This window comes from Erinaceus europaeus, chromosome 9, assembly GCF_950295315.1.
Source record: "Erinaceus europaeus chromosome 9, mEriEur2.1, whole genome shotgun sequence".
NCBI classification, from domain to species: domain Eukaryota; kingdom Metazoa; phylum Chordata; class Mammalia; order Eulipotyphla; family Erinaceidae; genus Erinaceus; species Erinaceus europaeus.
The window spans coordinates 20,194,581-20,207,012 of record NC_080170.1 but is presented as its reverse complement, the minus strand read 5'-3'; the positions used below and the strand labels follow the sequence as shown (position 1 = coordinate 20,207,012).

Here is a 12,432-nt window from a genome sequence, read left to right as displayed (position 1 = left end):
TGAGCTGTGACAGCGGCATGAGCAATGGCTCTGGGACACCAGCAGAGCTCTACCGACTTTATAAACACCAGAGCCAAATGTCCCCGGACAGAGGGTGCTGCTTGTGCTGAGTCTCAAAAGATGCAGAGAGGTCAACAAGTACCAGGGGCAGATGGTGCATTTTATCAATAATATGAATGGCACTGACATGGTCGTGGTGTAGAGGGCAGTGATGTCTGAGAGGAGACACCCGGGGGGCAGGTGGACATGGGGTCTCAGAGACAGAGGAGGACAGGGCTAGCTAATATCTGAGAAGGTCAGCCACAAGAAGAAAGAGAAAGGAGAACTCGGGGAATGGGTGGTGGCTTACCTGGTTAAGCACCCATAGTACGAAGCATAAGGATCAAAGCAAGGATCCGGGTTTGAGCCCCCGGCTCCTCATCTGCAGGGGGGGACACTTCACGAGTGGTGAAGCAGGTCTGCGGGTGTCTTTCTCTCTCCGTCTCCACCTCCTCTCCCAATTTGTCCTGTCAAGTAAAATAGAAAAAATGGTCTCCAGGAGTAGTGGGTTCATAGTACTGGCACTGAGCCCCAGTGACAACTCTGGAGGAAAAAAAAAAAAAAAAAGACTGAACCTTGTCGAAGAGCACTTATGGATAGGGGAGAAAGGGAGAAAGGGAGAGAGAGAGGAAACCAGGGTAGAGGGTGGCCTCAGAGCCCACTGCGGGAGGTTTCTGGGAGAAGGTGGCTCAGACCATGAAGTTGCCTTTCTCTCTCCATTCCCCTTTTCCTCTGTCCTATCAAATAAAATAAATGTCTTAAAAACTGGAGCAACTGGAGTCGGGCGGTAGCGCAGAGGGTTAAGCGCAGGTGGTGCAAAGCACAAGGACAGGCGTGAAGATCCCAGTTTGAGCCCCCGGCTCCCCACCTGCAGGGGAGTTACTACACAGGCGGTGAAGCAGGTCTGCAGGTGTCTGTCTTTCTCTCCCCCTGTCTTCCCCTCCTCTCTCCATTTCTCTCTGTCCTATCTAACAACAATAATAACTACAGAGGGGCCAGGCGGTGGTGCACTTGGCTAAGTGTGCACATTATAGTGCACAAGGACCCAAGTTCAAGCCTCTGGTCCCCACCTGCAGGGGGAAAGCTTCACGAGTGGTGAAGCAGGGCTGCAGGTGTCCCTCTGTCTCTCTCCCTCTCTGTCTTCCCTTCTCAATTTCTCTGTCTCTATACAATAATAAATAAAACATTAAAAATTAAAAAAACAATAATAACTACAACAATAAAGCAACAAGGGCAACAAAAGGGAATAAATAAATATTTAAAAAAACAGCAACAACAAAAACCATAGTGGCCTGGGATGTGGCATAGTGCAAAGTGCTCGACCCTCAAGCACGGCACGGGGTCCTAAGTTAGATTCCTAGCAAGCCAAATGCCAGAGTGATGCTCTGGTCCTGTCTCTTCCTATTTCTTATCTGTCTATGTATGCATGCATCTATGTATCTGACATTCTATCTATCTATCTATCTATCTATCTATTGTACATTCTGAGGAGGTGGCACAGGGATAGAGCTTAAACTTACAAGCAAAAGACCCCACGTTCTACCCCCTATTGCATGTGCCAGTGATGCTCTGGTTCTCCACCTCTCTCTCTGTTAATAACTAAATATATATTTTTTGGTGCATTGGCCGGGAAATAAGTAAATATTAAAACTAAAAAAAGAAAAAAAAATCTTAATAAAACTCAAGATGATTGATTAATATGGAGTGGGGGAGACAGCATAATAGTTATGCAAAGAGACTCTCATGCCTGAGACTTCAAAGTCTCAGGTTCAATTTCCTGCACCACCAGAAACTAGACCTGAGCACAGCTCCTGTAATAAATAAATATTTGAAAAAATTAGTTTGTAGAATTTGTAGGGAAGGAGGGAAAACAAAGAGAAACATAATTGCTTAATTCCTGTAGGCTTCCAGTGTTGACAGAATAGTGTATCCAAAATTACTCTGGTGCCAATTCCATCATGTGTGTTTGTGTTTTTTCCAAAGCACCAAGGTCTCTGGCTGGGGAAATAGCTCAACTGGTTGAGCATCAGACTTGCATGCCCAAGGTTTCCCATTTTGATCCCTGATACCACATGTAACAGAGCGGGGCTCTGGCTTCTCTTTCCCTCCGTCTCATGTGAATCTCTCATGTTATTAAATATTTATTATTATTTTTGCTAGGACAGAGAGAAGTTGAGTGGGAAGGGGAGATAGGGAGGGAAAGAGAGACACCTGCAGCACTGCTTCATTTGTGAAGCGTGCCCCCTGCAGGAGGGAACCATAGGCTCAAACCTGGAACCTGGGTCCTTGCACCTAACAAGTACACTCAACCAGGTGTGCCACCACCGTCTCGTATGTATTAAATAAAGTAGACCAGTGGAAGGGAGAGGGAGGGAGGGGGAGAGTGAGAGGGAATCTCCGACTCCCAATGTCCACCCTATAACTGAATGTGATTCTGACACCATCTACTGGGAGGCATGGTCAGCTTGCAAAGGGCTTCCTCCTACAAGTGCCCCCCCTCCACCTGCGGCTGCCTGCTACAGATTACCGATTTTATTTTTTTAAATTTTATTTATTTTCCCTTTTGTTGCCTTTGTTGTTTTTATTGTTGTTGTAGTTATTGATGTCGTCATTAGGACAGAGAGAAATGGAGAGGAGGGGTAGACAGAGAGGGGGAGAGAAAGATAGACAACTGCAGACCTGTTTCACCGCCTGTGAAGTGACTCCCCTGCAGGTGGGGAGCCAGGGGCTCGAACCGGGATCCTTTTGCCGGTCCTTGCGCTTCGCACATGTGCTTAACCCACTGCGCTACCGCCCAATTCCCTACATATTTTTTTTAAACAAACTGTTTCTTTTTAAAATTATTATCCTCATTTATTGGATAAAACAGCCACAAATTGAGAGGGGATGAGAGAGACACCTGCAACACTGCTTCACCACTTGTGAAGCTTTCCCCCCCTGCAGGTGTGGACTGGGGGCTTGAACCTGGGTCCTTGCGCACTGTAACATGTGCGCTCAGCCAGGTGTGCCACCACCTGGCCCCCAGACATTATCTATTATTGAACAGAGAGAGAAACTAAGAGAGAGAGAGCGGGAGAGACACTACTTCACTGCTCCGGCAGCCCAGCCTCACTACTCGTGAAGCTTTCCCCCTGCAGGTGGGGGCCAGGGGTTTGATCCTGAGCCTTGTGCACTGTAACGTGTGTGCTTAATCAGGTGTGCCATTGCCTGGCCCCAAGACTTTTTAAAAAAATTTTATTATCTTTATTTATTGGATATAAACAGAAATCTAAAGAGTAGGGAAGATAGAGACACCTACAGCCCTGCTTCACCACTTGCAAAGCTTTCCTTCTGTAAGTGGGGACTGGCGGCTCGAACCCGGGTCCTTGTGCACTGTAAGATGTGCGCTCAATCAGGTGTGCCATCACCTGGTCCCAGTCCCGAGACTTTTAAGATCCCAGATCCAGCCCCCCTGGCTCCCCAGTTCTCCCCTGCTCCTGACCTCTCCTCTGACAGCGGTCGCCATTGTTTCCTGTCACCTGCTTTGTCTCAAATGGCAGTCACACCTCCTGCTTAGCTCCCATACAGCACTGGTCACCCCAAGCACTTGTGTTAGACCTCAGATGATCCTTTGCAGGAAACATGGCTGAGTGATGAAAACCTCGAGACACTGTGGTGGTGGGTGGCAGACACCATCCCTCCTCCTGGGATGCTCTGACCAGAGGCTACGCTAAGGTGTCCTTCAGAACCACGGGCAGACTGTTTGCCTCTGTGTGCAGCCCTGGTCATGCAGCGAGGACCCAATACGGTTGTCTCTCTCAGGGAGAAGGCAAAACCCAAGAAACACCAAGACGGGAAGAGCCAAGCCAGGCAGTAGCGCAGCGGGTTAAGCATACATGGCAAAAAGCCAGAAAGCCTGACAAGACCCTCACACAGCCAAGCCAACAATAGAAGTCAGGTTAGGGCAAGGGCAAGGCCAAGGCCAAGCATGTCCCTCAACATTATTTTCTGCTCTCACCTCCTGAGATTTCTGTCTGTGCCAAAGAATGAGGGAGCTGCTGAAAGCAGAAGCTTTAACATGTAATGTGTTACAACAAGAGAGATTATCTCTGGGCCTGGGAGACGGCACGCCCAGTTGAGTGCACACATTACCATGTGCAAGGGCTTGGGTTCAAATCTCCAGTCTCCACCTATATAGGGCTTAAATTTCACAAGCCATTAGGTAGTGCTGCAGGTTTTTTCTTTACCTCCCTCTCCTTAGTTTTTTAAAAACATTTATTTTCCATTTTGTTGCCCTTGTTGGTTTTTTTTTATTGTTGTAGTTATTGATGTCATTGTTGGATAGGAGAGAAATGGAGAGAGGAGGGGAAGACAGAAAGGGGGAGAGGAAGATAGACACCTGCAGACCTGCTTCATCGCCTGTGAAGCGACTCCCCTGCAGGTGGGGAGCTGGGGGCTCAAACCAGGATCCTTAAGCTGGTCCTAGTGCTTGGCACCACCTGCGCTTAACCCACTGCGCTACTGCCCAACCCCCCTCTCCTCAGTTTTTTATCCTAGGGCTGGGTGGTGGCGCACCCAATTAAGTAAGCACACGTAGAACTATGCGCAAGGACCCACTCAAAAACCTGGGCTTGAGGGATGCAGCAGGGATGCTTTGCAAATGAAGCAGGTCTGCAAGTGTCTATTCTTCTTTCTCCCTATTCCCCTCTGCTTTCAATTTCTGGACTACTGAATAAAATGGGGTGGGTGGGGAAATGGCCTCCAAGAGCAGTGGAGTCATAAATGTGGGCACCTACGATAATCCTGGATGCAAAATAATAAAAAATCTGTCCTATCAAACAAAAGGGAGAAAGGAAGGAATGGAAAGGAGGGAGGGAAGAAATAAATGCATATGGTTATCAGGAATGTTGCACAGGCATCAAGCCCTAGTGATACCATACCGATGGGTCATCTCTGCTGGATTCCTTACCTGCCAGGTGGTCACTCCACAATTGGTCAAGTGTTCCTGCAAACCCCTCCCCACACCCCTGCCAGTCTGGCGTGCAGATCTGGGGAATAAGGGTCAGTCAACAGGGCCTTTGCTGTGGGCCACTCTCTCCATCCCATCTGCCTGTCACCATACCTAAAGTCACCTCTGCTATTGTGCTAACACCTGCCCACCTCAATGAGCAGCCCAGCTGTCACTGTGCCAACAGCTGAGAAAGCTGCCCAGGACCACAACCTGCTACTTCAGCATGTTCTACCCTGACAGAACATAAGAGAATTGGAGTGGGGCTTTGCCCAGCATCCTGGGCACTGACTACAGCTCGGGGTGTGTGTGCTGCACCACTCTTGGCATGGCTGCTTATCCTGGGGAACCCCTACCCCCACCTCAGTCCTGATATTAAGTACTAATGAAAAGAGGCATAGCCCAGAACTCTGGTGCTTTTTTTTTTTTCTCCCTTCTTCCTACTTGTTGTTCCCAAGGCTGAGTATTAAAAACTGATACTTGTACCTGTTATGGAGTAGATGCGTTGTAACATCAAGTTTAGTGTCTTATTAGGGAAGAGCAAGATATGGACACATTACATGAAATTCCCCACTAAGAGTAGAAATATATCCTCTGGAATTACTCAGCAATACTGATTTAGAGTATTATATGTGAAGTTGTGATGACTGTTTTCTGTTGTAAACTGTTTAAAAACTTTTGAAGTAGAAGGCGTTTGAATTAACTGTGAAGCATATAGATGATTGTTTCAGTAGGTTATATTTTATTTTACTTTTTTACTGATATAACATTGGTTTACAGTAAGTTTAGAACTAGATTCATATCATGTGTGTATAAAACTCACTGAACCCATCACCAGTTTCAGTGTGGAAAATCCATGGAGATCACTCTACCCATACCCACCTCCCAACCCATTCCCTCTAATAACATATTTTTCTAAATGTAGGTTTGGTTATTACTATTTTTCTGCATGTTCATTCATTTTAGGTATTAACGTTGCACTTATAGGTGAGGATATCAGGTAATTGGTTTCTCTGAGTATGGTCACCTTCATTTTGTCATGAAATATACCCCATCTTATTTTAATGGCAGAGTAGTATTCCATTAATTATCCCACTGTCTCTTTATCCAGTCACCTGTTGATGGGATATGTAGTCTGATTTCCTACTTTTGATGCTGTGAATCATGCTACTATGAACATAGGGGTGCTTATATTCTTTCAAATCAGTATTTTTGTGTTCCTCTGATAAGAGTGGGAGATGCAGGGTCATGAGGAGCTTCCTTTTTTTTTTTTTTCTTTCAGTGTAATGCCAGAGTCTTGCAAATGTACTTTAATGGTGCTCTCTGGTCAACTCTTTTCAGTCGCTTCATCATCAATGCAATCTCCACCATTTTCTCTCAACTCAGACTGAAGAACTTGAGCATGGTTAGGTGGACACTTTGCCAGATGACTTCTCAATCCCATTTTTAAAAAAGAACATCCACACCACTTTCCAGAGTGATACCACTTTGCATTCCCACCTCAATGTACCAGAGTTCAATTTTCTTCACATTTTTGCTGTCACTTGCTGTTTCCCATCTTTTTTATGTGAGCCATTCACCACACTATGAGGTGGTCACTACTGTAATTTAATTGGCATTTCCTTTAATAAAGACTGCTGGTTACTTTTCCAGTGTCTGAGTCATCTGTCCTCTTTGTGAAATGTTCACTAGTTCAATGACTTTTCTTTTTTTCTTTTCCTGTATGATATATATAACCTCCAAATTGACAGGCTTTGTATTTTGTGGCAGCTTCTTTCAATGTGTAAATACTTGTCTTTTTGTTTTTTTAAGAAACTATGGTGGAGAATCAGGACATAGCTCACCTGGTAGAATACTTTACCGTGTTAAAGAATCTGGTTTTGAGCCCCTGGCCATGACATGGGTGTACATACACAGTGGACCAGTGCCTCTCTCCTCTTTTCTCCCCTTTATTTAAGAGAGAGGGGGTGGGGGAAAGAAAGGAAAAGGAAACCTTGATGTACTAAGGTTTTTGTTTTTACCAGAACTTTGCTCAGTTTTAGCTTACAGTGGCGTTGGGAATTGAACTTGAGATCACTGGTGCCCCCCAGGCATGAACGTATTTTTGCATAACCATTATGCTATCTTCTCAGCCCCCCAAAATACTTATTTTTCAGTGAGATACAGAGAGGGAGAGACCAGATACTGTTCAGCTCTAGTTTATGGTAGTGCAGGAGATTGAACTTGAGACTCTGGAACCTCGGCATGAAAGTCTTCTTGCAGAACTATTATGCCATCTCTTCAGCCCCAAATACACTTTAAAAAAAAAAAGAATTTATTTATTCATGGGGAAGATAGGAGAGAAAGAACCAGACATCACTCTGGTACATGAGCTGCCGGGGATTGAACTTGGGACCTCACACTCGAGAGTCCAAATGTTTTATCCACTGCTTCACCTCCTGGATCACTTTTTTAAAAAAAGATTTTATTTATTAATGAGAAAGGTAGGAGGAGAGAGAGAACAAGACATCACTCCGGTACATGTGCTACTGGGGACTAAACTCAAGACCTCATGCGAGAGTCCAATGCTTTATCCATTGTACCACCTCCTGGACCACACCCCAAATATACTTTATTTTAGCGAGAGAGATTCAGAGAGGGAGAGACCAGAGCACAGTTAAGCTCTAGCTCATAGTGATGCACGGGACTAAACTTGAGACTCTGGAGTCTCAGACACAAAAACCTTTTTGCTTAACTACTTACCATGCTATCTCCCCTGATAAAATTTAATTATGGAGAGATAAACAGAGAACAGCATAATAGTAAGTTAGCTATGGCATATATGGTGCTGATAAAAGAACCTGGGGTCTAATGCATGCAAGTTTTTATGTTCTAACATTGATTATGGTTTTGAATGAATACGTTCCAATATTTCCAAAACTTCAAGCTTTCTTTTCATTGCACTCTGATATTTTCTAACATTTCTGATAAAAACAAAGGTGTTTCATCTTTACTTTTAGAGGGTTTCCATCTGTCATGGATTCTGTGATGCTAAGGAAGGGCTGAGTTCTATAAAGAGGTTTTGCTGCATTCCTTACATTCACAGCTCCTCTGTAGTATAAACTAATGTTGAGTACAAGTTCTGCCAGTTATTTCTATCTCTAAGGTCTCTCTTATGTGGAATAAGGCTTGAACACAGGTTAAAAGTTCTACCACTCTTCACACACATAAGGCTTCTCTCTAGTATGAAGTATCTGATGTTTTGTAAGGCTTGAGCATCGTTTAAAGGCTTTACCACAATCTTGACATTTGTAAGGTCTCTCTCCAGTATGGATTCTCTTATGTAGAGTAAGGCTTGAACACTGATTAAAGCATTTACCACACTCATCACACACGTAAGGTTTCTCTCCAGTGTGAATTATCTGATGTCGATTAAGACTTGAGCATTGTTTAAAGGTTTTACCACACACCTTACATTTGTAAGGTCTCTCTCCGGTATGAATCCGCTGATGCTCAGTAAGGTTGGAAGCCTGGTGAAAAGATTTACCACATTCCTTACACGTGTAAGGTTTCTCTCCTGTATGAATCCTGTGGTGATCACTAAGTCTTGAGTTAGAGCTAAAGGCCTTACCACATTCATTACATTTGTAAGGCTTCTCTCCAGTATGAATTCTCTGGTGCTCAATGAGTTTTGATTTAGAAGTATAGCATTTATCACAATCTTTACAGCAGTAAGGTTTCTCTCCTGTATGACTTCTGTAATGCTGTGTAAGTTTGAAGGACCGGCTAAAAGCTTTACCACACTCTTTACATTTATAAGGCTTCTCTCCAGTATGAACACGACGATGCTCGGTAAGTTTTGAGTTAGAAGTAAAAGACTTCTCACAGTCTTTACACTTGTAAGGTTTCTCTCCGGTATGAATTCGTTTATGTTCAGTAAGGCTTGAGGACCGGCTAAAAGTTTTACCACATTCTTTACATTTGTAAGGTTTCTCTCCAGTACTGATTCTGTAATGCTGACTAAGTTGTGAGTGTTGGCTAGAGGTTTTATCACTATCATTACTTTGGTAAGATTTCTCTCCAGCATGAACCACTTTATGTTTACTTAGATCTGACCACTGGTTAAAGACTACTCCACATGTATTACAGATGTATGAATTTTTCTCCATATTCATTTTACTATGGTGACTCAGTGGTGAAGACTGGTTAAAACTTTCACCACATATCTCATATTCACAAGGCTCCTCTTTAATACAAATATTCTGATTTATAATCAGGTCTAACATTTGGTAAGGATTTTTTACACATTTATAACGGTTCTCTGGAAACTTAACTGACTTGCAATGAAGTTTTTCCCAAGATGTTTTATATTCTTGCTCTTTTTTTACAGTGAGATTCTTCTTTTGAGTAGCTAGAGTAGGTGGGGAATCTTTAAAACAAAATGATTTTTTCCCTTCACAGTCCACAGTTTCTTCCATGTCTTTCAATGCCACAGTTTCCATACTTTCTCAGAAGTAATACTGGGAGTCTCTTCTATAGATGACTCTGGCAATAAGCCCAAGGAGTTAAAAAGAAGATTTATCTGAAAGATATCAAATAAAATAGTCTACTTAGTGCACTCAGAAGATATACTTTAAAACTCCATAATGCAAAATTCATACTGAACAGAGGATGTCAGGAAGAGGGCAGGTGGGAAACATTTGGACTCCATTTCACTGTGGGAGCACAAATTTATGAACAACATATTGGCCAGCACACCTCTTTGATATTCAAGAAATCAAATCAGAAACCACAGCATCCCAACCATACACAATTGATGACAGTCACATCTGTGAAGGAAGCAAAGTATGCTAACAATTTGTCCATAAAAGCTGCTTTTCTTCTCGTGTAGCATGACACATCATATTAGAAAGGTTTCTTATTCCTCAGGAAACATACAAGATTGAATTCTCTTCTCCAAGTTCTGAATCTGTGCGCAGTTGCCTGAGAAACTTGCTTCTGTTTTGCATAACTAAGCTAAAGGTAAAGACAGTGAACTCCAGATGTAGCTAGTGATGGCAGAGAAAAGTAACTGCTTCTTTAAGCAGTGGTGATGATAATATTGAAGACTGAACCGCAGGATAAAAAGATATTTTTGGAACTTAAGAAGAGAAGGGAAGACAAAATGGGAAAATAACACTATCACAGAGAATATACATCCTTGGAAGAAGTTTGACTAAAGTGTCTAGAAATGACTGTAACAGGTACTGTCAACAATCAACCAAGACTGGAAAAACTGGCTGCTATTTAAATGCCCACATGTCAACAAAAGTTAAAACTTGGCTCTTAAACAGGGAGACCAATAACGGGAAGCTATTTAAAATAATGAATAATATAAATGCTCAGTGAATTAATACAAAAACTAAGAAACAGATTTAAAAAAGTTACATGTGGTCAGAACAGAAATATTAAAGTAATAGAAAAAAGAACCATGTAGAAACTAGGAGCTGAAGATTACAGTAAGCTAGTCTAAAAGATAAACTGCAGCAGCTCATGTGTGAGAGTGATACTCTGGTTCTTTCATGCTAATAAATAAGTAACTTGTTAAAAAAAATAAAAGTACATAGCTACAGGGAGACAGCATAATGGTTATACAAAAGCTCTAGTGAAAACAAGTAAGTAAACTACATACCGGATGAAGACAGAAAACAGCGCAGTAAGTGTTGGATGAATGAATGGCTTAAATGTAGAAATCTGCATAAGAAAAGGACCTAGAAGCCAGTAAAATCAATGCATTCCAAGTAGGACAAATTAGAACACTTCCACACAGAAACAAAAGTAAACCATCAGCAATTAAGAAAAAACAAACCTTGAAAACAAGAGAACAGCAACTCAAAATGTACAAGAAAGCTTTATTTGCTCAGCAGCAATTTTCTATTATGGGGTAGTGCAACCTATTATTAAAAGAGGGCTGAGAGAAAGCTCACCTGATAGTTAGCACACGTTATTATCCATGAGGATATGGTTCCAGCCACCAAAAAGCAACACAATGAAGAGGGGAAGTTTCATGGGGGCTCTAGCAGTAAACTGCAAAGAGACTCTCATGCCCGAGGCTCCAAAGTCCCAGGTTCAATCCCCACCACCATCACCACAAGCCAGAGATGAACAGTGCTCTGGCAAGAAAATAATAATAAGAATCATGTAGAGGCTACAGATATGAAGCTGCAACAAAGTTCCTATAGGCAAAAATAAAACAGTCTGAATGGGGCTGGAGTGTTATTCTGGTGCATTAGAGCAGAGGATCTGCAGGCTAAAGAGCTCAGGTTCAATTGCTGCACTATTGTATGTCTAAGCTGAGTGGTGCTGCTATCACAAAATTAATAAATTAAAAAAAAGTTCTACCAAATAAATCCTTTAGAATTGAAAGAGAAAAACAATTTAAGAAGAAATCTTTCCTAAGTATTGACTCCACAGGGGTTCATAACCACCGTCACCTCTTTATAAAAACTGCTGGGATCTGGGAGTCAGGCAGTAGCACAGAGGGTTAAGCGCACATGGCGCCAAGGATCCCGGTTCGAGCCCCCCGGCTCCCCACCTGCAGGGGGGTCGCTTCACAAGTTGTGAAGCAGGTCTGCAGGTGTCTTTCTCTCCCCCTGTCTTCCCCTCCTCTCTCCATTTCTCTCCTATCTAACAATGACATCAATAACAACAATAACTACAACAAAATAAAAAAGTGCAACAAAAAGAAGAAAGTTATAAAAAATATTAAAAATAAAAACAATAATTTCTGTTAAAGGGTAGCAGACATGTGTTCAATACTGTGGCATGTAGCTCATGAAGTAGTGCAGTGAATAAAGAGTTGACCTCCTCAAGCATGAAGCCCTTAGATTTGATTCCCAGCATTGCATACGCCACATGATTCTCTGGTCTCTCATGTTAATAAAGAAATCTTTAAAAATTCTTGTAGCACAAACAACCTTTTCCTTTCCTTTTTATTCTAAAGTTGTGGCTGGGGCTTCCCCACTAGGGGATTTTTCAAATAGAAAAAGAGAGACAGAGAAAAAGTGACACACACACACACACACACACACACACACACACACACACACACACACACACACACACACACGGAAGGGGGTTGTTTGATCACCACTACAGCACAGTGGTACCTGGGATTAAATCTGGCCCACTTGCATGGCAAAGCAGATCCACTCTCCAGGTTCTATCAAGTAACTTATTTCTACAGTATAATTAAAAGGGCTTTTGCAGAATTTCCACTGTAATCATGTAGAATACACCGAAGATGAGACACAATACAAATAAGGAAAAGAACTAGGAAAATAGCTCAGAAATTTATGCAACAGACTTTCACGATAGAGGTACCAAAGGTCACAAGTTCAATCCTCAACATCTAAGTCAGAGGTGAATTGTAGTTTGGATGAAAAAAA

General features: G+C 42.6%; 1 protein-coding gene across 6 annotated transcripts in view; it reads right to left on the bottom strand.

Moving 5' to 3' along the window:
- Window positions 1-7,333: 7,333 nt before the first annotated feature.
- Window positions 7,334-12,432, bottom strand: part of LOC132540356 (zinc finger protein 345-like) — a 28,723-nt gene continuing 23,624 nt past the window's right edge. For 4 of the 6 annotated variants that reach the window (XM_060197476.1, XM_060197477.1, XM_060197478.1 and 1 more), the window contains one exon: window positions 7,334-9,587. In XM_060197476.1, the coding sequence (XP_060053459.1) occupies window positions 8,215-9,507 (1,293 nt within the window). In that variant the 5' untranslated portion in view covers window positions 9,508-9,587 and the 3' untranslated portion in view covers window positions 7,334-8,214. The remainder of the gene's footprint in view (window positions 9,588-12,432) is intronic. The other 2 variants (XM_060197480.1, XM_060197481.1) reach the window with 2 other exon arrangements.